This window comes from Corella eumyota, chromosome 7 (genome assembly GCF_963082875.1).
Source record: "Corella eumyota chromosome 7, kaCorEumy4.1, whole genome shotgun sequence".
Lineage (NCBI taxonomy): Eukaryota > Metazoa > Chordata > Ascidiacea > Phlebobranchia > Corellidae > Corella > Corella eumyota.
The window spans coordinates 4920031-4946196 of NC_137496.1; the positions used below are offsets into that span (position 1 = coordinate 4920031).

General features: G+C 28.3%; 3 protein-coding genes across 10 annotated transcripts; 1 reads left to right on the plus strand and 2 right to left on the minus strand.

Moving 5' to 3' along the window:
• Window positions 1-505: 505 nt before the first annotated feature.
• LOC145759140 (hydroxyacylglutathione hydrolase, mitochondrial-like) lies at window positions 506-2648 on the minus strand. The gene is made up of 3 exons (XM_082572897.1): window positions 2520-2648; window positions 2096-2384; window positions 506-1249 (listed from the first exon to the last, which is right to left on the minus strand). The coding sequence occupies exons 2-3, from the start codon at window positions 2381-2383 to the stop codon at window positions 683-685; spliced, it is 855 nt and encodes a 284-aa protein (XP_082429023.1). The 5' UTR covers window position 2384; window positions 2520-2648; the 3' UTR covers window positions 506-682.
• A 157-nt stretch (window positions 2649-2805) lies between these two features.
• Window positions 2806-22564, plus strand: LOC145759028 (sodium/hydrogen exchanger 3-like). Of its 8 annotated transcripts, none has more exons than XM_082572745.1 (22): window positions 2806-2955; window positions 3179-3232; window positions 3386-3415; window positions 3724-3822; window positions 4191-4505; window positions 5307-5467; window positions 6058-6314; window positions 6872-7092; window positions 8985-9187; window positions 10739-10828; window positions 11849-11919; window positions 13023-13162; window positions 13611-13710; window positions 14167-14308; window positions 15261-15407; window positions 16050-16095; window positions 16723-16737; window positions 16977-17024; window positions 17823-17933; window positions 18820-18912; window positions 20718-20849; window positions 21375-22564. In XM_082572745.1, exons 1-22 carry the CDS (start codon window positions 2871-2873, stop codon window positions 21497-21499), a joined length of 2685 nt encoding a protein of 894 aa, XP_082428871.1. In that variant the 5' UTR covers window positions 2806-2870; the 3' UTR covers window positions 21500-22564. The 8 variants fall into 8 exon arrangements, with proteins under 8 accessions (XP_082428871.1, XP_082428872.1, XP_082428877.1 ...); XM_082572746.1 differs by having other exon boundaries at window positions 18823-18912; XM_082572751.1 differs by lacking the exon at window positions 18820-18912.
• Window positions 22565-22805: 241 nt separating this feature from the next.
• Window positions 22806-25302, minus strand: LOC145760146 (polyprenol dehydrogenase-like). Its single transcript, XM_082574024.1, has 6 exons — window positions 25176-25302; window positions 24939-25097; window positions 24740-24844; window positions 23891-24098; window positions 23347-23548; window positions 22806-22976 (listed from the first exon to the last, which is right to left on the minus strand). The coding sequence occupies exons 1-6, from the start codon at window positions 25300-25302 to the stop codon at window positions 22806-22808; spliced, it is 972 nt and encodes a 323-aa protein (XP_082430150.1).
• Window positions 25303-26166: the final 864 nt, after the last annotated feature.

Consider the following 26166-nt stretch of genomic DNA (forward strand, 5'->3'; position numbering starts at 1 on the left):
AAGGAACGGAAAATGAAGGAACCGGAAAATGAAGGAACGGAAAATGAAGGAAAGCAAAAAAGGAGAGGGCGGAATCTTAAATACTAAAACGCGGAAATACAATTGACTGTTTATTTAGGATTACTGTCATTTATTCAAGAACTGATGAGCGATAATGAGTTAAATTTTATTACCCCAGCATACCCTAACCCTCTTCTATAAAATGCCCGTTTATTTCTAACATAATATTGACTTAAATACAAATAAACAGTCAACGGAATTTCCGCGTTTTATTTTTTTAAGATTCCGCCTCTCCTTTTTTCAATTTCCGTTCTTTTATTTTCCGGTTCCTTCATTTTCCGTTCCTTCATTTTCCGGTTCCTTCATTTTCTGTTCCTTCATTTTACGGTTCCTTCATTTTCCATTCCATCAAATTCTGCGTCCCCGTTTTCACGTGTGCTATATCTGTAATTGCCGAGCTCAAGGGCGCCCTCTGACTTTGACAAATATTTTAGCCAAATAAGGCTTTTAACATTTATTTGCAGTTAATTTTTTGCATAATTAAAAAAATACTGAAAAAAGAACATAATTACATTGATTAGGAACCTTTGAAAATAACTAAAAATGAAATGAAAATAGCAAGAATTATTAGCAACTATTCAAAAAGCCATTTAAGCAGATTTTTTTACAGATTAGTTTTTTGCTAAACTTTTGCCTTAAAGTGGTCTTTTTCATTTCTAAGATAACCCATTGTGTCAGGACCAGTTGTGGTTTTGCATCTCGCCTGCAATTCTGGGCCGTTAACCCTCATAAATGGATTAAACTTTAACTCCTCGCCAATGGTAGAAGGAATGGTTGGAAAGTTATTTTTCCTTCTGTCTAAAGCCCAATCCAGTTTTGCCTTAACATCAGAGTTGTTAGGCTCAGCATGAAACGCGAATTTTAAATTGTTTGTTGTATACTCGTGGCCACAATAAACTTTCGTTGCCCCTGGAAGCTTTCCCAACACCTCCACCAAAGCCTTGTACATTTGATCAGGGGTCCCTTCAAAAAATTTACCACATCCCCCCACAAATAAAGTGTCGCCTGTGAAAACAACAGGGTCATCTCCCGGTTTCTCGACAAAATAACAAATGTGCCCCGAGGTGTGACATGGGGTGAATAAAGTCTTCACTGACAAAGATCCAATTTTAAAATTATTATTATGACCAACTTTGTTAGTAACTCCATCAATTCTATCATCTCCCCCAAAAACCTTCAGATCTTTTACCTTCAGTAAAATATAGCATCAGTAACAAAAGAAAATGTACATATTAATATTTATACTTTACAACAATAGTAATAATTAAAATGACAATAATTGATTACTATAATGATGCAATGAGAAAAAATTTTACTGGATCTAATAAAGTAAATGAATCAAAGGGATTGCATGGATTAAACCCTAACTCATTTCAATGCATATGATACATGCAATCCATTTGATCCTGTATATACTGCAAAGATATCATTTTTTTTGTATATTCTTATCCTCGATGTGGGAAAGTCGAGTGCGCGACTTAAACATAGAGTAACATCAGTTCCTCCTACCCAGTCTCGAGTTGACTGTGACAGTTTGGGATATTACAAATTATAATTGCCTGATAATTATACTGCTGATTAAGTGCTGGATCAGCAGGAGTTAATACCGTTTATAGCGCCTCACTCAAGGGCGCTACAGCATGAGATCAGTGGGGATTGAACCCACGACCTCATGTGTGGTGTAGCAGGTGTTCTTAACACTACACCATGCTGCCGGTTCCATCATGATACTATTAGATAAAATGACAGAAATATTTTTATAGTCCATAACACACCAAAGTTATTTAATAAATACACAATGCCATATAACTACACTAAAAACCTTTGGCGAGTACAACTAGTCAAATTTACTTTTGTAATCAAATGTTCCCCAGTTATTGAAAAACTCTGTGGGTCCAAATTTAAAGATGCAATTTTACATGGTTGATATTTTGTGTGTACAATAGTGATAAAGGAATAATTTACACATTTTATTTGTATAAAAACATGATTGTTCCTACATTAAACAACATATATAATGGATTTAAAATTTTACCATGGATATTAATTTTTTGTTCCCTCCAGCATGGTCCCAATGGTGGTGTGTGGTGAGCACCGTTGTCAAGTTCAATTCCTCATCATTCACAACTTTGATAACCTTGTCTGGCTCCACAGGGTCAACCACTGCTGTTTCTTTGGTGCTTTTGTCAATTAGCAGATACATGTAGTTGTCATCTAAAGCTGGTATTAACTTGACTTCCATCGTTTTCAGTTTGGTGACGATAGGTTTTGAATGGTAGAACAAAAATCGATTTAGTGTCAAAAACCTACTAGCTATTCCCATGCTATTCAAACACAAAATGTGATTTATAAACATAAGGAATAAATAAAGTTAATAACATTGCATGAATAAACGATAAATTTGTTTGTAATTTAACTATAGTTAGTAGTTACTACAGCGCGCAAAAACCATGACTTACAGACTTATATTGCAGCAATTATCCTTCTAATGAGAAAAAGTCACGAAACCGCCATAGCATCCTAATATTTTCTGACTGATAATTAAGTTAAGAATTATTTTAACATCCCATAGTTACCACTTATTTGCCCCATTTAGCCCCCCAAAGCCTAATTTTCCATGTCTATATTCTTCCAGTTCCATTCGGTCCCGACTGGTCTCGTTCGGGAATTAACAAGACCGCTATATCAACATTTTGGGTTCTGCGGCGAAATCAAAACAAATGTTTTTCTTAGCGTGAGTTGTTATTAGTTGTTGCGGCAGTAGGGTTATGTTATATTGGTTAAACGAACAAACTAAATAAACATTAAATATGAAAAGGAATAATCATTTTACTGGATTTATTTGGATTGGATTAATCGCTTTATTTTTGATTGGATACGTAAATTGCGATAAAGGTAATTTGAAAAAAAATTGTTAATAAGTTTTTTTAGTTTATTAATGCAAGTTCAATAAACAACTAATTGTCTTTTTGTAATAGTTTTATTGATTTTAAAGGTTATTTATTTAACCCAGTTATTATTCAATTGAAAAGCACAATTTAACTATGATATCCGCCTTATTTAGTTAATATTCTTAATTTTTGTTCTAAATTCTAAATTTCTACATATATTGTATCAGATTTTGCAACAAAATACGAAAATCGTTTTAAAAGAAATGCAGAAGGCGAATCAGGTAAAAGTGTATTTCATATTGAAATTTGTTCACTATTTGTTTAAATGTATTTATATACACATAAAAAATGGTAGTATTTAAATGGTATTTTGTATGTAATAATTATACTTGTAATAATTATACTTATTAATAAATTTTTTTTTTAATTTTTAGCTTCAGCAAATGGTTCAGAAGCAGAAGAAAGTAAGTTGAACAAGTGTTTATAAAAATAAGAATTTAAAATAAATTAAAAAAGGTTTTATTTAAAAGAAATACACAATTAACTTAGTATGTATTTTTACATACTTTTTACTAAGTGCATTAAAAAAAATTTCATGAACTAAATTTTATATATATATATAATATAAAATGTTTAAAATTACGTTTTAAAAATTATAAAATAATATTTATGGAATATAAAATTGTTATTGGTTTAGTTTTAAAATTTAATGCATATAAACAAAGTTTTATGACAACAGATGCTAAATTGTTTATTGTTTTTTCGAATTTAGGTCATCACCGCTATCCAGTTGCTGTTGTTAACTGGGAAAGAGTGGCAAGCCCTTTTATTATATCAGTATGGATTATTTTCGCGGGCCTTGCTAAAATAGGTAAGCTTTAACAAAAAAACTAATATCGATGAACATACATAGATAAATATAAACATATATGCACCACAAACGGCATTTTTTTATTTTGGATATTGTCCAATTTATAGGTCATCCAAATAAAAAAAATCCCATTTGTGGTGCGCCGATAAAAAATGAATTTGCTTAATTTAATTTTCCTAATTTAAATAAAAGTGTGTTGTTAAATTTAAAAATAGTTTTAATATAATATATATATACCCTTTGTATCTTATTTATTATTTAGCACTAATGGTGTGGTAAATAAAAAAGGGATTCCAATATTGCTAAAAAGGTGCTACTGTAATTATGCTTTAATAGAAATTAAAAATTACAAACTTATTTTTTTTTAGGTTTTCATTTAATCCATAAATACGTTTCCAGAGTACCAGAAAGTTGTATATTAATATGCCTCGGTCTGGTAGTTGGTGGTATCGCGTACACTATCGACAAAAACAGTCGCATTGAGCAGCTTTTATTCAACCCCGACACATTTTTCTTGTTTATTTTACCCCCTATTGTAATGGAAGCGGGGTATTTTATGCCAAAGGAGCCGTTCTTTGAAAATTTGGGAACTATTCTGACCTATGCTATAGTAGGAACTATTTTTAATGCTTTTGCTATCGGACTATCTTTGTACGGAGTGTTTCTTGCTGGATGGATGCCAGGTATTTAAACAAAAATATATTTTGTATATAATTTTCTAGTAAATTTACAAAAAAATAAAATAAATAAAAATTTACAATAAAAAAAATTTGGAATTTTTTGTTGTTTTTCAAGTAAGACATTTTGTTTTTTTACTGTAAAAGTTTTTTGTAATTTTATAGGTGCTACAATCAATATTTGCATAACTTTAACGACTATTTCAATAAACCATTATCATTAATAGGCCTATTGTTTAAGCATATAGGCAAATCTAATAATAGACATAATTAAAAATCCAATAATACAATTATTTAATTGGTATATACTGTATAAATTTAAAAATAACATACAATTATAAAGTCATTTTTTTAATTTGAGTTTTGAATGCACCAAATACTGTGTTTGTCCCATTTAATTTTAAATTTTAATTACTTCAATATTACAATATGTATTTAGGCAAGTACATTATATGAATTGAAACATACTATTATTTTTTGTATATACATTGTTTTTGTGAAATACCAGTGCTACTTATGGCTGAAATTATTTTATCAAAAATTAAATGTGAAAAATGTTATGTTATGTACGATAAGACATCTATTTACTCCCTTTTACCTGAACCCTTTTTCTGGGTATTACCCTTTAAATTAAAAAAGTTGACCCAAACTTTGTTAAAATGTTACTTTTAAAGTTTTGATTAACGAAACTGTGTCTATTCATTAAAATGGTTTTCCGTAATATGGACCACTATCAACAACACCTTAATTAAAATTGTAAAATGTTTGTATTTTAGAGAAATCGTAAAATGATTTGTATTTTTCTAGGTCTTTTTAATCTTACTGTTCTACAATGTTTGTTGTTTGGGAGTATAATATCTGCTGTCGATCCAGTCGCTGTTATATCTGTATTTGAAGAAATTCACGTCAACACGGTTCTTTATATTTGTGTGTTTGGCGAATCTCTACTGAATGACGGAGTTGCAGTGGTAAGTGTAATAAACCTATTATATTTTTATGTTCTTAAAATACGAATGCCAAATTTACAAACAAAACAATAGGCCTATAAAGTAACTTTTTATACCATGACCTAGTCTTGAGTTGCATTTGATTTTAAATGTTATAAACCCTATATATTACCTATTTATTAATATACTGGTTTGGTAATGGACTTAGTACCTTACCTTTTACAGTGTCCTATTTGAAATACTTTTATAAAAAAAAGGAGTTGCATTCAAACTCAATGTCTTAGTTTAAAATCTAAGTGCTTAAAAGCGTCTTATTTGAGGACACTTTGCATTAAAAGAAACAGTGTTAATCCAACCCAAAATCTCATGTAGTGATGTCTAGCATCTTTACTTCTATGAAAACTGATTTTGTTTTGATATGAAGAAAATGTGTTAATTGCAACTAATACATTGCAACTTTTAATTGGTTGGGGTTATTGTTTATCCAAATATGCCTAACATAATTGTTTAAATAAAAGAGTATTTTATTTTATACAGATTGAGTTTAATAGTGCTAACATTTAATTTTAATTGAATTTCATAATTTTTTCAATCCATTTATATATTTTTAGGTTCTGTTTAAAACGTTCGAAGGCTACATCGAAATCGGTGAAAACAACATTATCGGTATCGACATTGTAGCAGCAATTGTCTCATTTTTTATTGTTGCTTTTGGGGGTTTACTAATCGGACTTATCTACGGTTACTTGGGGTCATTCATCACAAAATATACTATCCATAATCGAATTGTTGAACCAACTTTCGTGTTTGTAATGTGTTATCTTGCTTACTTAACTGCTGAGATATTTCACCTTTCTGGGATCATAGCGTAAGTTAAAACACATTGTGTTACTTAGTTTGTTTAATAAGTGTGAATAAAAAAATAAAACAAAGATAAATGGGTAAAGCAGAAAAAGGGGTAAAGTAACTAAAAAATTGGAAATTCCTTATACTTCATTTAGGGAGTTTTTGGGAAAACTTTTCTATGATAGAGCTTAGTGAACTGTATTTATATATAAGCATGTTCAATTTCAAGGCGTTTATTTGAAATAAACAGCAATTTGTGGTGTAAGGGTAAATTTAACGGGCAAATATTAGTTATGAGTTGCGACCATATTACAACAAATAGATTCGACTAGTTTTTGTAATTATTTAATATTTTTTTTGCTTTCTGATTTTAAAATTTTCTTATTCACATTTTCCGACTTCCTGTGTTAGTAATGTGTACTTAATTAGTTTTAAATTAATTTTAGCTATTAATAAATTAATCTGGTTAACTATGACTCATAAAAGTAAACCTGGCCAACTTATCTTAAACTCGCTTTTCACAACTCCACTGTGACAAGGCAAAAATTTTTTTTTTTAATTTTTTTCTTGTATTTTTAGAATTGTGTTTGCCGCTTTTACGATGAGCTCTTATGTAGAACACAACATATCCGTCAAGTCCCATACCACTGTCAAATATGGCATGAAAATGTTGGCAAATATTGCCGAAACTATTATTTTCATGTTGTTGGGGATATCGGCCGTCAGTGATTTCTGGCAGTATTGGAATACTGGATTTGTGTTATGGACTTTGCTGTTTATTACAATCTACAGAGCAATAGGTAACTTTTCTAATGAAGTTTAGTAGATGATGGAAAAACATTTATATATATTCAATTTATAGGCCTACAAAAAAAAATTATTTTTTGTGGTTTCCGGGTAAACTATCACTGGCAAATATTAGTTGCGGGTTAAGTTCGTATTACGACAAATAAAATGCAACCCATAGGTCTGGCAATCGTCAGTTACTTTAAATGTAAAAAGTTAAATAACAATGGTTAAATAAAAAAATAAAAGGGTTTGAATTTTTTTATTTTAAATTTGTTGGGTAAAATATGAGTGTTTAGATAATGGTATTAAAAGTTTAAAAACTAAAGGTAAATAAGCCTATATTTAAAATAAAAATATTAAAATGCATTGGGTTTTTACGTACCTATATATAGAGTAGGCTATGATTTGTAATTTTAAATAAGAACTATTCAAACAAAAAACACTATTTTGCTATTTGTATGCAAATTAAATTTTTACTATTTTAAAGTTTAAAATGGATATTTAAACAAAAACTTATCTTTTTAGTAGGTGTTTTATTATTTTAATTAAACTTCCTTTATTAAGTTAGCTTAAAATTGGGATTAAATATATAAGCTATTTAGTTAGGTTGTCTTTTTTTAAAAATATTATATAAATCCACTTTTCTGGCAATTTTCTGCACCGTTACCCTCTTATTGTCAAACTAAACTTTAGTTTCAGATCACAAAATTTAAAAATAACTTTTCTAAGAAATGTTATATACCGTGAACTTAATTCTCATTACCATAGAAACTTGGGCCTAAACAACAAAAAAATTTCATTTCTATTTCTGAAAGTTATTTTTTGAAATTAATTTATTAAATTTTTTGTCAGTTATTTTAATTAAATTCTGAGTTATTTTTACATTGACCTATCGCTAGTTCAAAGTACAGTAAACATAGGGCTAATGAAATCGTTTTCAAAACCCAATTAATCATTCCCCTTCCCTCTTTGTTTAAAACCAATAAATTATTTATCTTTAAATCACCTTATCATATAAAATGTGGTAAAAATGAATACGAAATGAAAACGTGTTAAAAAATTTAAAGAAAAACATGCCATTGTGAAAAATATGATTAAAAAAACTAGACCAATTATCATTTAAAAATTAGATTTATTGTACCGGAAAAAAAAATTTTTTTGAAGAGTCGTTTTACTTGAGTAGTTAAATAATCTTTTAATGCTTTATTTTGGGGTTTTATCTATGGTTGAATAGATAACTTTTTTTTTTTTTGCTATATTTAAATATATCAGTTCATGGTCTTAAGTTAAACTTAAACTGATATTTATTATTCCAATATCAGACTATGTCTTAAAATATTATACTAAAAAAAACTGAGGGTAAAATTTATTAACTATGACCGATCGGTTCTGCATCGTTGCAAATTTTTGTATTGTTTAAGTTGTTATTGTCATTGGTATGTGGAAAAGTTTAGAAAACAATGACTAGTATACCTTGCCTCCTACCAGACATATTTTTTTTTGTGAAATTAATATATATATTTTTTATAAAGGTTTTTTACGCAACAAAAAAGTAATAAAAAAAATCTAATAAATATACATTGATACTAAGAAAAAAATGACAAAATCAATTTCATAATATAAAACTTAAATATTAATGTTTACCTAAAGATTCTATAGTATGTTATGGCATGGTCACCAAATCTAGATACGATTTTTATATTAAATTTCTGTGTTTTCAAAATGAAAAAAAATGCTGTTTGTGGTGTGGGGGTAAATTATTACTGCTTTGTGACATTTTATGGCTGTTAAAAATCAGACCCTGAGGCAGACAATTAACCAGTTAATGCTAAATGGGCCTTATGTTTATTTTTTACAAAGAATTTGGTTTCGAAATATTTAAAATATTTTTTTTAATTTGTAGGTGTTGTTTCTCTTACGTTCGTGATTAATTACATACGATTAGACCCCATCACCAAAGTCGACCAGTTTGTAATGGCTTACGGGGGTCTAAGAGGGGCTATTGCATTCTCCCTTGTCTCCTTGACTTCCCCTGAACTAGTACCCAATATTAAAACCATGATCTGTTCCGCTATTGTTGCTATCTTGTTCACATCTTTTGTCCAGGTAAGAGATATCACAAATCGTAATTAATAATCCAAACAGCTGTTTTTTGTTTCAGTAGTCATTTTTTGCGCAAATATAAAGACATTTTTAACATCTTGTCTATAGAACTATTAAATAATCACACATTAACCTTTTCCCACTTATAGCGTTGTCACAAATTGTTTGGTATAGATGTCTTTATAATCATGACTTAAGAACAATAGAATAACCACATATTGACCCTACGGCCTTATCTCAATATCATATTTTTCAATTGTGGGTCAAATGCGCCAGTACCTATTATAATATTGTTTACTATATTCTTCTGTAACATATTGATTAAAAAACTTTTAAATAGTCACCCATTGACATCATCAGACTTAAAGCCTTATCACATCGCCATATTGATTATTTCTGGGTCGAATGCGCCAATACCTATCATTCAATTATTTGCTATATTAGCCATGTATGTTTTGTTGACATTTTAGTTCTTATAACTGTCACTATAATAACTGTGTAATGAACATATAAGTAAAATTTAAGTTAAATACAATGAACACATATGTTAAATACTCAAAAATTAAAAAAGTCGGTGTCAAAATGATTTAACTTTGAATAATTTTACCTACTTTTTAAGTAATACAACTTTTAAAAAAAATTAAAATTAATTGAAAAAAAAAATAGGAAAGCCCTGTTTGTGATGACGTAGAAAGTACTAGCTTGTATACATTCACTACGCTACTTGGTACTTTCTACATCACACAAAAAAAAATATTCCAAACTGTTTTTTTTATGTTAGTCATTTTCCAGTATTTTTGAAAATTAAATTGTAAGTACCACAACATTTTTTGAAGGTTCTAAAGGTCCACAAGGGCCTTTAAATACATCTAAGGGTGTATAAGTTAAACCTGTTTTCACAGTTGTGTTAATAAATCTAATGCTTGTTTAAAACAAACGAAAAGTTAACACATGTTTATAGTAGTTTTTGTCAGATTAAGTTTGATAATATTTTATGTATTTATATTAATAACTTAATCTGGTTAAAATAGGGCAACGCAACTTATTTTTTTACTGATTAACTATGAACTTATTTTTTTACTGATAACTATGACAAGGCAAAAATAAATTTTTTATTCAAAAACTTGGTATAGTTAATATAAAATTTGTATATAGTTATTTATTTTATGTATTTTGTGAATATGTTATTTTATTCCCTTTTTTAATATTATTTTTTAATATTTTTTGTTTTTTTAAGGTATTAAATTTATTGAATTTTTGTTTGAAATTTGTAGGTTACTTGGTATGAAAAGTTTATAAATATTTAATTTTTTTTAATTATTTGTAAAAACACATCCTTTACAACAACAAGATTACAATATGTAACAAAATTCGATTTTTTATTTAAAATTGTATACATCTAAAAATGTCATTTTAAAAAAAATTTTAATTCAGCAGTTTTTTTTAGCAGTATGACTAATAGAATTTCAAACTTTTAAACTGTAGAGGTCTATTTACTTTACCTTCTTATCACCAAAATTACATAAATTTTACCCTTATCATTTATGTCAATAGGGCTCTACTATTCGTCCCATTGTGGAACTACTACATGTCAAAACCCAAACCAAACATAAAAAGTCAATGTTTGAAGATGTCAATTTACGGGTAAATTTTTTTAATATTCTTTTTATTATTTTGCTGAGTAATAATAGGCATAAGAATAATTAATCATTGAAAAAATTTGATTTTTTAAGACCCCTTTTATTTTTACTTTTGGTCTTCCTGCCAAAAAAAACTCATTTTTTTAATTTTGTACATGTCATTTGTACGATTTTTAAACAATATGATAAATTCCAATTTGTGATTTTTATTTATTTTTTAAGTGATTTTTATCATTTTTAAATGAAATCATCATTAACATTTCATAGCATTGCTTTGGGCTTCTTTAAAATTGTATAAACATCAGGCTTGGAAAACTATAATATAATTAATTAAAATTTTAAAATATAAGTTTCCCTTTTTGCACAGTAGTTTAATCCCCTTACTTTTAATTTTATTGATTATTTTTGATCCAGTTTAATTTCACAATTGTTATTGATTTGTGCCCAATGTCTTTATTGCTTTGTTATAAGCCTTAAAACTTAATTTCCATGTTTATAAGTTGTTTTGTTAATCATACTAATTATTACCTGCAACACAAGACCTCAAATAGCATTTTAAATTTTAAGGGCATATTTATTGGAAAAAATATATAGCCTATATCATTTAAAGGGCTACATCTATATATAATGGAGCTAAGTGAAAAATAAATATATATTTAAATGTATGATATCCATTTTACAGGCCTACCAAAAAAATAAATTGCCATTTGTGGTGTGCAGGTAAATTATTTCTGGTTTACATATGTTTTGAGTTGTTACCATATTACACAAAGTAAATTTCCAAGCAGACGGCAGGCCATTAAATAGTTTTAATTAATAGTAGATTGCCCACCAGCATAAGGCCTGCATTTCGTTTTTCTAACATGATTTAACTGAAACTAATATATTCCCTCGACAATTTGATGTTGGCATTATTTCAATGTCGAAGGCTTTCAAATTTGACATTGTCCACTAAGATATATTATTTTGAATGGTTTATTTTTATCCAAAATATTTACAAAAATAAAATTTAAATAATTTTTAGATGATTGATCATCTTATGGCTGGTATTGAAGATGTGATTGGACATCATGGTCATCATTATTGGATGACCAGGTAAGATATTAACATAAACTCAGTGAATTAGCAGTGAAAGTTCTATATTAGGGTGTAATGTACAGTTGTTATTTATTAGGTGTATTTTATATAAAAGTCTGTTTTTTATATTTTTAATGTTAAAAAAATTAATATACCATTTTAATATAGGGTTATATTTGTTACCCTGACTCAGTCTTAAGTTGCCTTTGACAGTATAGAAGTATGATAAAACAATTAGTTACTTCAGCAATTACCAAGCATTAACTGTCCAAATATAGAGATTAGTTGAGTAAATGTTGACATTGACATTAGGCCAATACTATAGTAAAGTACACTATATAGCATATAATGTAACATAAAGCCTTGTTCAGTACATGACACATGATATTGACAAACAATACACATCGAATTCAGGGCATTAAAGTACAAACCACTTCCTTTATAGTGGTATTGTTTAGTAGCTTACTGAAGTACAGATAACCCAAAATGTAATACAAAAATGTATTGATCTTGTTGGATTAAGAGTTTTTATGCCATATGGTAGTTTTGTTATATGGGAAGTCATTAAAAAATACTTGCTTGACATGTTTTAGGACTAAGTTTTTTAATTGTTTGTTATGACTGGCTATATATATCATGGTAAATTTAAGTTCCAAGTTAGTAAAGGTTTTTGGGTGGCCCTTATTTAAACCCCTTTTTCTTTTATTTATGTTACTTGAATTTTTCACTGATGGTTTTTGACAATTTTCTTTGAATGTTTAGTACAAAAAGTATATTTGTTTAAAGAATTTAAAATAATTTTTAAATTGTGTTTAAGTACTGCCATTAAGTCAATTTACCTGCTTTGACAGTTTTTATAAATATAAAATACTAGTTTAAAAAAGAAGCATTAATTAACATTTGTTAAGATATATAGCCAATTCATCATTAGTCAATCTGTAATACAATTTTAGAATCACTTGTACTTTCTCTCTTTGCTTGTGTTCCTTCAAATCTATCTTTCATTTCTCACTGATTCCCTTACATATTCACTGGCCTAAGTTTTTCCAATCTTCCTATAACATAATGGTTTTCTAAAAAAAATCTTTGTTCAATTTTAAAATTTTCCGTGTATTTTTTAGGCTTCAAAAACTGAACACGGAGTATTTAAACCGGTGGTTTATCCGCAACGCTTACAAATGCCGGGATCATGAAATATTGGAGACGTTTCATCGGATTAACAAACGAGATGCGCAGGACTTTGTTCAGGAATTTGAAAGAGGTAGTTTTTTAAAATAATTCTTAAACTAAATTAATTGAAGGTTTAAACGTTTTTTTTAATAGTAAAGGCGGTTAAGATTGACCGAAAGCATGGTGTAGTGGTTAAAACACTTGGCTTCACTACATAAGGTCCTAGGTTCAATTCCCATTTTATGCAGTAGCCGCATTAAGCGAACTACTATGAACTATACAAACTTCTGCCGAGCCAAAAGCCTATCAACAGTTTAATTATTGAATAATAAAAAAGCAAAAATATCTCAAACTGCCAAAGTCAACTTGAGACTAAGTTGGGAAACTGATGTTACTCTGTGTTTAGGTCGTAAAGTCAACCTTGCTACATAGAGGATAAATAAATACAAACATAAAAAATTACATTTTGACAAAATTCAAAAATGTATTGTCCACCAAGCTTTATTTTTTTATTTTAAATAAATTGATTTAAACACTAGGTAACAGTAGTGGGGAACTACAGACTGGCACTTTTGCAAATCTGATATTGTCCAACGAGATGAGAAGATCATATTCGCAAGCTTCATTCAACAAAGTCATGTAAGTAAAAATTGCCTGAGAAATACGTTGTTAAGATAACTTTGTATACATTTAATCCTGGAGTAATATGGTAAAGAGTTTGTCATTTTCATGTGAATTTTACATTAAAAAACAGTAATGTATATATAGTCATCTGTTTTAATCACATAAGAGCATAATTGAGCTGGCTGTGTGGTGTAGTGGTTAGAACACTTAGCCATCTGTAGCTATAATGCTGTAGCGCCCTTAAGTAGGGCGCTATAAACAGTATAAATTTCAACTGATTCAAAAACCAGTTGGCAGGCTAGTTATCTGGTAATTAAAATCTATAATATTCCAAACTGCCCAAGTCAACTGAGACTGGGTCAGGGTAACTGATGTTACTCTATGTTTAGGCTGTGAAATCGACCTTTCTACATCAAAAATAATTAATACAAAAACATGTTAATAAATTTTTTTTTTAATATTTTACTTTAGGCGAGACCATGATGCTAATAACACGATCATCGACATGCAATCATTTGCTCTCCAAAACCAACAGACTGAGGCACTCAGGACAGTCGAGGATGCCGACATTCATCATTTACTTGAACAAAACATGTACAAGCCAAGAGACAGGGTAAGGGAAACACTAAATACCAAAATACTAACTACTTAAATACTAACTACTTAAATACTAAATACCAAAATACTAACTACTAAAATACTGACTACTAAAATACTAAATACCAAAATACTAAATACCAAAATACCAAAATACTAAATACTATGATAAAGTAAGGAGTTCACAAATACTAAATACTAAAATACTAAATTTCAAAGTACTAAATACTGACACACTTACCTAATACACTGAAAACTAAAATACTGAAATATTTAATACTGAAATTAGGTGTTGTACTGTTTTGTGTAAAGTAACAAAAATAGTAATTTTTGAAAAAAATTGATTATGTGGCAATGTAATTTAAGCACTGGACATCACCGCATTAGGTTCTAGGTTTTGTACCCGATTTTAACATGTTTTAATATTTTTGTACAAGACTCATTTGCCTAAATGACAGGTTTATAGTCAGTCAATATCACCAAATTATTAAAATCTAAAAATATAAGGAGCCACTTAAAACTGTGAATAATAGTATTCAAACTATAACAATTATTAATGTAACTATTTAAAACTTGTCATATAGTTGAAATTAACAAAAAATACAAATAAGTTAACTATACACTTGCTACACCACCATGAGGTCGTTGGTTCAATCCCCACTGATCTCATGCTGTAGCGCCCTTGAGTAAGGCGGTATGAACTCCTGCTGAGCCAGCACTTAATCAGCAGAATAATTATCGGGCAATTATAATCTATAATATCCCAAACTGCCAAAGGCAACTCGAGACTGGGTCGGAGTAACTGATGTTACTCTATGTTTAAGTCGCGCATTTGACTTTCCCACATCGAGGATAAATATATATACAAAAAAAATAAATAAAATAAGAAAGTAAGATTCGGTTAAAAAATCATTTTTCAAATACTAAACTTTCGATTTTATTTTTAAATCAAATTGTTTTCATATTAGGAACAAACTCGTCACAGGAGAGGTAATATTGATGATGATAGCACGAGAAAGCGACAAGAACAGGAAATCCTTATCAGACACCGAATCAATCTACGAAAAGTACACAATAAGAAAAATCATCACAAAAACAAGCACAATCGTCACAAGGTAGATTTCTGCTTGTTTATTTTTTTTGTTGTAGTTTTTTACTTTTTCAGTGATAAATAATGCTTAAAAATTACTTAATAAGTTACTAACGGCAATTTTTGTAATACATTTTTTTTTAACAAAAAAGATACAAATTGTAACAATTTTTTTAGTATATTTTTTTTAACATGGTTTAGTTGTTTACTATATGAGAATCTTGGTTTAATTCTACTGCTTTTATATTGTAGCCGCCCATTTCAAAGTGCTTTATTTCATGTCAAGTCGACAAAACAACCAGTATGTTATTGATATCCAAAACTGCCAAAGGCAACTTGAGACTGGGTTGAGGGTAACAAATGTAACCTTAGATTATGGCTGTAAAGTTGGCCTTCTTACATTAGGTATAGTTACACAAAAATAGTCTATAAATAATAAAGCTTAATTGACGATATATACTTACATGTATGTGGATGTCCATTTTCTAGGCCTACAACATAAATAAAACTGCTGTTTGTGGTGTGTGGGCAAATATAAATTGCAAATTGCGACCATATTACAACAATTAGAATGCCAATCGTAGGTTAGGCCATTGACTAGTATTTCCTAAAATATTGTGTGATTTGGAAAAAAACGAAATTTGTCAAAATATAATTTAATTTTCAGTGTCGCTCTAAGTCTCCACTCACCAAAGAAAAGCGCAGCAACACAGGTAGTTTTTTTATTATGCATTTACTGTTTATTACCATTGGTGTTTATTAATATATCAGGTGGCTTAAACTTATACAAAGGCATGTTATCATAAAAATGTGCTGTAAACCATTTACATTTTTATTTTTTTTTTTAATATTATAAATTGATAAATCTGATAAACTGAAGGTACTATATTGAGCCCAATATGAGTATTATATATTAATTTTTATTTTATTTATTAAAATAAGTGCATGCATATTTTTCTAAGAACAAAATTTTTCCCACATTTTTTAAAGATAAAATTATTCCCACATTTTCTAAAAATGTAAAAATATTCCCACATTTTCTAAAGATGTAATTATTCCTTCATTTTATCATGTAATTATAATTTTACAATTTTCCCACATTAAAATTTTTTTAATATTTTCTGAAAATTTAAATAATTCCGACATTTTTTCCAGATAAATTATTGTGTTTTGGTTCACTTTAAAAATTACCGCGCAGTTTTCAAAGTTAAAATAATTTCCAATTTTTTTTGTGAAAACTGTTTTGACATTTTCTAAAATTAAAATAATCCCCAAATTTTCTCAAGTTAGAAATATCTCCACCATTTTCTCATGTTAAAATTATAAAAATTTGTTTTCAGACAAAAACGAATTGGGTAAATATTAAGATAAATTTTTTTTTGCATTATTATACTAATGCTATCAGTATAGCTTAAGCCTTCATTTGCACAGCACTGTGTAAAAATGGATATTATAATATAACTGCATGTACACACGTTAACTAAACAAAATCGAAAGATTTAATGTTAAAATTTTAATTTACTATTCCCTTTCGCTCAAAAAGAGCTTAATTTTTTTCAAACTTTTTTCTTGTTTGATTTAAATATCATTCTAGCTTCAAGAAATAATTTAAGAGCAAGCGAGAGTACGAGACTGTTGCCTGGTAAGGTTAACTTAGTGCTGGGCATGTTGGTATACACATTTAGCATGGCAAAAAAAGCATGTCGGTGTTTAATATCTTATGCTGTTGTATAATTATTCACAAAAATTTTTTCAAAAAGATTTTTTTTTTGAAAACTTTTTTTCGTATTTTTTCTGTCTTGATATAATAAATAATGAAAACCCTCTTTATCTTTTTTTGAAAAAATTAATTATTATTTGTCCAATTATAACAACTTCATTTCAAGTATCCCATTTGTTTGTTAAATTTTTTAACTGAAATTACAATTTTTTTTGAATAATTACATGCTTCGTATAAATAGAATTTTTTGTCGAATTTTGCTAAAATTGTACCATTTAGTCCTGTAGTGTAAAGTAGTTTAAAATTCATATAAATTAGACATAGCATCTATAGGGCATTTATTATATAGATTTAATTTGTTTGTGTTCAGTATATTTTGAACTGTTTTGTCCTGTTCAAATTTATATCAAAATTTAAATCACATTAGCATAGTTTTTGCTATATAATTAGAGTTCTGCAAAATAATTATTTATTGATAATTTTTCAAATCTATTTATTAATTTTTTTTATTATTTTAACATTCAATCTGACATTAATTTATTAAACAAAAAATATGCAAAGATTATTGATTAAAATCAAATAAGTAGATTTATTGAATGTCATATACATTTTTTTAGTCTTTAAATAAAAATATTTATAAAAAATAATGTTATTTTTCAATATTAAAATTTTTTTTCTTAAAAATTATTTTTTGATAATTTTTAAATTTTTTTTTGTTAGCTCCAGGATTTATTGTCGACCAATCAATGGATCAGTGCAAAATTAATGGCTCGACTGCAAGAGACGATGACGGAGCAATCACATTTGCTGCTGGACAAGACAAAGAAAAAGGTAATTAAATAAAAAATTGGGAAAATTTTTTTTTAAAACAAACAATTTTTAAAGGGTTGTCAATGATTCTTTCATTATATTCAATAAAGTTGCATAACTAACATCTCAAAATTAGTTTTTCAATCCCTTTTTTACAAATATTCCTTTTTTTTTCTTACATTAAAAGTAAATACCTATTTAATGCGATTTAACATTTTAAAATCTGAAATTTTGACATGCAAAGGACATACAACTATAAATAATTTAAAATTAAATAAATTTAAAGTCTAGAAAAATGTTTAACTCTCTACTGAATCTAACTAAGACTTATTAAAGTATTTTAATATAAGATAATATAAAAAATTAAAAAATTATAATTATTTAAAAAAAAATTATAATTATTTTAAAAATCTGCTAAGCTAATTACCTGCAGGTGCAAGCAAACTAATTTTATTAATTATTTAAACAATAAAAAAAACTAATATCTATGTTAACCCTTTAATATTTAATTAAAAACCTAACTGCTTTATTTATTAATATTCACTAAATTTGTCATTCTAATTTAAGTTGTCAATTAAATATTCTTTTTTTTAAAGCAAGTTTTATCAATTGATGATAACTTTGTTGTTGAAAAATACTTTCATTCAGATTTTAAATGAATTTATTAAGTGTTAATATTTTATTTTTAAAACCTTATATTTTATGGTAAATGTGTATGTTAAAAAGAAAAAAATGGCACAGAACTAAAAAATATCTTGTTAATGGGACTTAGTAAAAATAAGGGGCTTTTTGGAAAGGGGGTAAATACATTTTACTTGGGTCTTCTTTACCCCTCTCCCCTCCGAAAAAAATTTTGGAAAAAATATTATTAAGCACCACAAATGAACTTTTTATTTCTTTGGCAAAGCAGCGGCGACTGCAAAGAGCAGATGGGTAGTCGCGCGTAATCCCCTCGGGTTTATGAATTCCTTTGACGCCTTGCCAGAGGAATTAACGTCAGGTTTGAAACTAGTTTGTGTGGCTATGTAGACGTTAGCATGTCTGTTGAGATTGTGGTCTTATTGGGTTGTTTCCAAGCAAAACTGTGTGTCAAAATTTTATTTAATGTTTTTAACTCGAAATTTTTATTGGATATTTTTTCAACTAAGCATTTTTTATAAGATATATTTTTTTTAATAATTTTTTCATAAAAGATATTTTTTTTAAGTTGAAATTTTTTTTTAAGTCTTGCGCAAAGAAATTTTTACTATAAGCCAAGAATTAAACTACAATTTGGGGTAATTTTTTTGTAAAACAAATTCAAGTTAGTATCAATAATTTTTTGGAAATTACAAATTTTTTTGTTTTCCCGATTTTTAATATTTTTCTAACAATTAGCTTTCGTTTTGCTTGGAAACAGCCCAAAAAATAAAGCATGTCTGTGGTCCTCGTGAATATCTATGTTTCAGCTTGCTTTAGGGTGTGGTAATTATCGGACGGTATAATTATTTTTATTGTTTTGTGAATGTGCTAGAAATACAAAAGGTCAAAATCAAATAAAAAGTATTTTATTTTTTTTTGTGAAAACATTGTTTTTTTGGATAATTAAATTTTTCTATCAATAATGCATGAAATTTGGTGTAATTTTTTTTTTTTTTTATAGTTTATTATCATTTTGGCATTTCTACAAAAATTTATGTATACCTAAAACTATAAACCAATCAAAACTACTTTATGTTGCTACACTTTTTGAAGGGATACTACTAAAAGCAGGAAAAAGAAAACTAAAAAAATTGAAAATAAATTAAAAAAAATATCCTACCTATATTTTTGGGTTTATTAAGATTTTCCGATTTCGATTGTAAAATTTCCGCTATTTTTTTAATTTTTCTGCTTTTAGTAGTTCTTATCATTAGACCCCAAATTTGTCAAACTTTCTATGACCTTTTGTATGTTTATAGCTTGGTGGTATGGCTTATTAGAATACAAAATGTCCATGTTGCGCTTAAAAAAATAATTTTTTTTAAAAATTAATTTAGTAAACAGGCAGTTAAAGTAATTTTAAATTAGAATTGTACCAATTAATATTTAGTCAAAGCAATATTTTTATTTTAAACTGCTGAGCCAGCACTTTAGTGTACTGGTTAAGGCACTTTCCTTTTTAACTCAAGGTCGTGGGTTTGATTCCTACTGCTTCCATGTAATAGTAACCTTGAGTAAGATACTAATGCTACCTATCCTGCTGAGCCAAAACCAATTTGCAGTTTAAAAGTCAAGTATTTTATTATTCTAAACGGACAATAATAACTTTGGTCTTGGGTAGGGTTATGCAGGTTGGTGGGGCTGCGGCCTTACAAGAAACCGTAGGAAAATGTTTTTTAAATAATATAATTTTTAGCCAATAACCTACCAATCAGTAAAAAAAAAAAAATAGTCTATAAGAGCTTTTATATATTTTACTACTTCATAAATGGTATTGCTAAGTAGTAGATAGTGTTTAGAGCTTTTTGTACATTATCGCCAAACGTTTTTAAGTAATTCTTTTAATTTAATATTGTTGCTTTTTTTTTATTTTATTTACAATTTAATTATTCCTATAAAATAAGATATTTAAAAACACTAAATATAAATTTAAAATTAATTAAAAAGATTCAGTTATATATTTTTTTTTTCGGTTAAAAGAAATATTTTTAAAAAATGTCAAAAAAATTACAAAAATTCAATTGTTAAAAAACTTAGTCATTTCTTGGAAAGTTTAAAATCACAATTCCAATTTTTTTTTCTTTTTTTAGTTTTATTTTTATTTCGATTACATTCTTGATACAGAAATGCCCACTGAAGATACTGTGTTAACTGAAACCGATGGCTCTTGTGCGATTGACCGAGAGTTACCATGGAAACATTCAGAAGATCAAGCAGTTGTATCTGACCCCCATAATGCACCACTGTCTGTTAAAAGTAAGTACATTGTTAGGTAATGGTAAGAGCACTTTGTTTAATACAGAAGGTCTCATGTTTAATTCCTCATTTTATTTAAGTTGTATCGCTTTTAAGAAAAGCATCATAAAAAAAAACTTCTGCTGTTCCAAAAACAATCAGCACATAAGTTTTCAGGCAACAATAATCAATAATATTTTAATCTGCTATAAAGTCAACTTGAGTCTAAGTTAGGGTAATAAATGGGACTCTATGTATAATCCTAACTTTTTTCTTACTAAAATTTTTTACTTACCGATATTGGTAACAATTTTAGCAGTACACAAAAGGGTTTAGTGACCATGGCATAATATGCTATTAAATGTTAACATTATTATTTATGAAATATCTTAAAACATAAAATTGTTTTTGTCATTTTTTTCATTAATGTAATATTTATTATAAATTTTTTTATTACTTTTATTTGTGCTAAAAAAATGTTAAAAACATACATTTATATGTCCTAACAAATTAACATTCACTTACCATACCAAATCTTCTTTTTAGAACCAGACGAGGACTTATGGCCACATAAAGAATATCAAGATAACTCAGCAAATAACAACCAAAACAATAATCTTTTAACCGTTGATGATGATCAATGGTTAGACATGGACGAAGATGTAGTTTAAAATTGAAAAAAAAACTGTTTCTTTTAAAGTTCCGATATTTTTTATTCGTGTATAGGCTTTATCATGTACCGGTTGATATTTTTTTTGGTCTATTTTTGTTGTTTAAAATATCCTAATGCTAGGTATTATCCATTTGGAAAGCGGTATCATTTTTTCTTATCCCAATGTTTAAAAAAAAAATTTTTTTTCCAACAGAAGAACCAAAAATCTACATGTTTATTGGGCAAATATTGAAGTATTACATTGGGTATTTTAATACTACTGCTATGGGGCTCCAGTATATTAATAATATACCGTAAATATCCTTCTAATGTATTAATATCGCTTTTATCAAGCAATAGGTTTTATAATTTTGCCGGTTAATAGCGTTTAAAAGATTTTTTATTTTGCACATTCTGATTTTCATAACTTTACAAAAATATTTAAGTAGATTATGAAACACTATTATGAATATTAAAAGATATTAGTAGGTGCACATGCAATAAGCCATAAAAATTTTAAATTTTGGCAATTATTATCAGTTTTAAAACTTATTTTATAATAAATGAGTTAAACTAACAATCTATATTGTAGGTGTATTAATTTTTAAAATGTAAAATGCATTTTTTTTTGCAAAATGTTTGTTATTGGTGTCTATTTATAAATTTAGTCGGCATAATGCATTACCAATTTATAAGCATCCTAAAACTGTTTTTAAAGCGAAGACAATAAGCACTTATTATTCAATTCAAAATGTAATTTTATGTTGCTTTAAAAAAAGCTTAACAAAAGCTTTGATTTTTGATTATTATCATTATAATATTTTTTTAAATATTGTTTTTTTGCTTAGCTTATACTAACAAAAAGTTTTACCGTAGCATTTGTTATGCCTATTTCTTATACTTACATACTGTTTATAACTCCAGCAATAATTATAGTACAGCATAAGGGTACAAACATAACAGTCAACCAGTTTTTAACATCTAATATATGCAGCCACTTGAATAAATTAACATATTATGTGTGCTTCAAGATTTAATATTTTAATTTTTTTGACTTGGAAAAAAATATAAATACATAATCAAAACTGTAGTGTAGCGTATTTTTTTTCCTTCAACACATTTGTATATACGCTTGGTTGATGATATATTAATGTATGTATGTTTAATTAGAAAGCCTTCAAAATATTAAAAAAGGGTGTTTGTGGTGCATGCTTAACTTATATATACCATGGATATATATATAAGTTAAGAGTTGTGGCTATATTACAACAACTAAAATGCAGCCTATAGGGTGGACAATCAACAAGTTCATTAAAGAGCTATTTTTAGTAGTTGATTAATTTTAAACTATTGTCCCAGAGTTGGTCTTGCAAGTGGAGATTGTAGGTATCTGAATGCGAATGACAATAACCACCCTTTAAACTGCAGTAATATTTATTTTTTTGATGAGGTGTAGATAAAATGTCTAGTATGTCGTCTGCAGCTTCTTTAGAATTCTTAAACAGTTAATTTTTTTGATATGGTTATATTTTTTTAAATAATCAATTTAAAATTCTATACTGGCAGCATGGTGTAATGGTCAAACACCAGAACACTCGACTTCATTACATAGGGTCATAGGTTCGATCCCCGCTGCTGTCATGCTGTAACGCCAATAAGTAATTGCCAAAAATTCCTGGAAAGTCAACACTTAATCAGCAGCTTATAATTAGCAGACAATTTTAATTATAAATATTCCAAATTGCTAAAGGTAACTCGAGACTGGGTTAGGGTAACAAATGTTACCCTAGGTTTACGTCGTTAAGCCAAATTTACCACTTCGAGTATAAATATATGCAAAAAAAATTAGGTTAAAATTCCATTTACCCTCATACAAAACCTCCCGAATTTTTCAACAAACAGTTGGGTTGGCCACCAAGACGATTTATACAGTTGTGTCACAACAGTGCCTGGGTCATAAGCTATCACATTTATTCCAGTTTCTTCGCCAAGATATGCCTGCAGTTTATAGGAGAACAATAGAAGAGCAAGTTTGCTCTTGGCATATGCAAGGTGAGGTGAATATTTCCTAAAAAATTAGACAAAACTGATTTTGTTTAACCAATATAACCTACAGCATAGTGCAATTATTGGGCATCATAGCCTAAGGTCCTAGGTTTGATTACCAAGGATCTCATATTAAAATGACCTTTTAAATTCTATGTATGATTTACCTTTTAGGTTCTAGGTTTGTTACCAAAAAGTGCTTTTATATAACAATTTCTTTTAAGATTCTAGGTTTGGTTTACATTCTAGGTTTGGTTTACATTCCAGGTCCTAGGTTTGATTACCAGTGCTTTCATGTTAAAATGTCCTTTTTTAATATAAACACACAAAACAAAGCACATAAGAACAGTATATTATTGATTACCTAGCATTTGGATTAATGCAATCCAATGTGAATTTCAAATCGCTTAAAATATAAGTTGAAGAAATAACATTGATAATGTGAGAGTTCTCAAAGTGATTTAATCTTGGTAATAAATTCTTGGATAACAAAAAGTGGCCGAGATAGTTGGTTGCAAAATGTTCCTCAATTCTATTTTCATTAAGTTGATATGGTACAAACATTACACCAGCTTTAATTTAAAATTGTGTTATTTATCATGGATGTGAAAAGGCCAAGTTTACAGCCTTAACATAAAGTAGCATTTGTCCAGTCTGGAAAGTAGGGCAGCGTGCACGCACGAGATTTTTTTCAGTGAAAAAAATGCACGCCCGAAATTAACATTTTGCACGCCTGGTTTTTAAAAAGATTTGTGCACACGCAATGCTGACGCCTTGTATATTTAAGCCAAATTTAAGTAAAGCACGCCAACATAAATCATGCGTAGACCGAAAATCGTAGTACGCGTGCACGTGCGGTCACGTCATTTTTTACGCTTGCACGCACGAGATCTCGTCGAAAACTGCCCTACTTTCCAGACTGGGCATTTGTTACCTCGACCTAGTTTTAAAACAATCTTTGGTAATTCGGGATATTATTAATTGTAAAAGGCCAGTTATTATTTGCTAATTGGTTTTTGGCTTGGCAGAAGGTACTATTGCTTAAAGTGTCTTACTTAAAGCATTAAAAATGGAAGCAGTTGGAATCGAACCAAGGACCTGGGTAACATTAGTTACCCCACCTTTTGTGTTTTATTATCAAATTTTGAAAATATAGACTTTTTTATTAAGTTTTTAAGACTTTAATCAAAATCTACAACAGTATTTAACATACCACAGTTTATTAAAAGATCAATTTTCTGGTATTTCTTTAAAATAAAGTCACTGAATAATTGAACTGATTGCAGAGAGTTTAAGTCCAAACCTTTATATGTTATATCTGCAAAAATGAAAGTAATTAGTAATTATACAAAAAAAGCATTTTTGTGTAACTAGTTTATAGATTTTTCATACAACTGGGTAATAGGGTAAACCTTTTTTAGTGTCATGTGTTGAGCTTAAGTAATTTTGGCCATGCAATCCGCAAATAACATGATATCCAAAAGACGTTAATTGGTTTACGATAGCCTGACCAATACCTGAGGTACCTCCAGTAACAACAGCAACTTTAGTCGTATTTTTAGAAGCATAATCTGTTAATAAAGTACAATTATTAAACTCAGTTGTGGTGCACAGTTCCAAAAATACAAACAACCTATTTTAATGTTTACCTTTTCTATTGAATTGAAGTTTACGTCGTTCTCTATTGAATATTTTATTAAATATTTGTAGTATGCATACATATGCCCCAATTGCATAAGCCAAAACCATGTATTTTATGTTTTTGAACCACTGCATTGTGAATAATATCGTTGAATGACTTCAATAATTCACAAGCATGCTTGTTTTGAATTTTTGTGGGTAATTCCCTATTTTAGAAGTTATACCCAAATTTTAAAGTTATTTAATCTTATTTTTAGTATTTTTTAACCGTTTTTTATTATTATTGTTTAAAAACTAATACTTATTTAATTTTAAATAATGTTCTGGCGTTATATGAAATAATCAAAAATTAATGGAAAATAATTTAAAAAAAATCGATTTAACGCATGAACAAGCTTGGCTTTCTGAGAACGACATGTTTGCACACGATTGACCCGAAATAAAATTTGCGACAGGTGTTTACGTATATTAAGCTTATTAACAGAGTATTTAGGCTAATAACTTATTATTTATTTTAGCAGCTATTTTATATCCTTTTAAATGGGTTGTAACGATTAAACCTTAAAATAACTGTCGGCGTTAGACAATCTAATAATCAGTTTGTCAGTTTCGTATTTTGCGATCACAGTTTCAGTTTATTATAAAACGATTTATTTATTAGTATTTCCTTAAAAATATGTTTGGGGTTTGACACAATGACTCAGGTGCCTTGTCAATATCGTAACGGAAGTGCTTATCACTTAATTATGACCGGCAGCGTGGTGTAGTGGTAAGAACACTTGCTACACCACACATGGGGTCGTGGGTTCAATCCCCACTGATCTCATGCTGTAGCGCACTTGAATAGGGCGCTATAAACAGTATGAACCCCTGCTGAGCCAGCACTTAATCAGCAGTATAATTACTGGGCAATTATAATCTATAATATCCCAAACTGCCACAGGCAACTCGAGACTGGGTCAGAGTAACTTATGTTACTCTATGTTTAAGTCGCGCATT

Bases quoted from the DNA above. Each gene is read 5' to 3' on its own strand.
- LOC145759028 (XM_082572745.1), top strand. From the start codon at position 2,871: ATGAAAAGGAATAATCATTTTACTGGATTTATTTGGATTGGATTAATC. The intron at 11,920-13,022 runs GTAAGATATTAA...TGTATTTTTTAG, and splicing joins CATCATTATTGGATGACCAG to GCTTCAAAAACTGAACACGG. The intron at 13,711-14,166 runs GTAAGTAAAAAT...ATTTTACTTTAG, and splicing joins GCTTCATTCAACAAAGTCAT to GCGAGACCATGATGCTAATA.
- LOC145760146 (XM_082574024.1), bottom strand. From the start codon at position 25,302: ATGCAGTGGTTCAAAAACATAAAATACATGGTTTTGGCTTATGCAATT. The intron at 24,099-24,739 runs GTATGTTAAATA...TTTAAATTAAAG, and splicing joins TGATCTTTTAATAAACTGTG to CTGGTGTAATGTTTGTACCA. The intron at 22,977-23,346 runs GTAAATGGAATT...TAACTGTTTAAG, and splicing joins TCGGGAGGTTTTGTATGAGG to AATTCTAAAGAAGCTGCAGA.
- LOC145759140 (XM_082572897.1), bottom strand. From the start codon at position 2,383: ATGGGAATAGCTAGTAGGTTTTTGACACTAAATCGATTTTTGTTCTAC. The intron at 1,250-2,095 runs GTAAAATTTTAA...ATTTTACTGAAG, and splicing joins ACAAAAAATTAATATCCATG to GTAAAAGATCTGAAGGTTTT.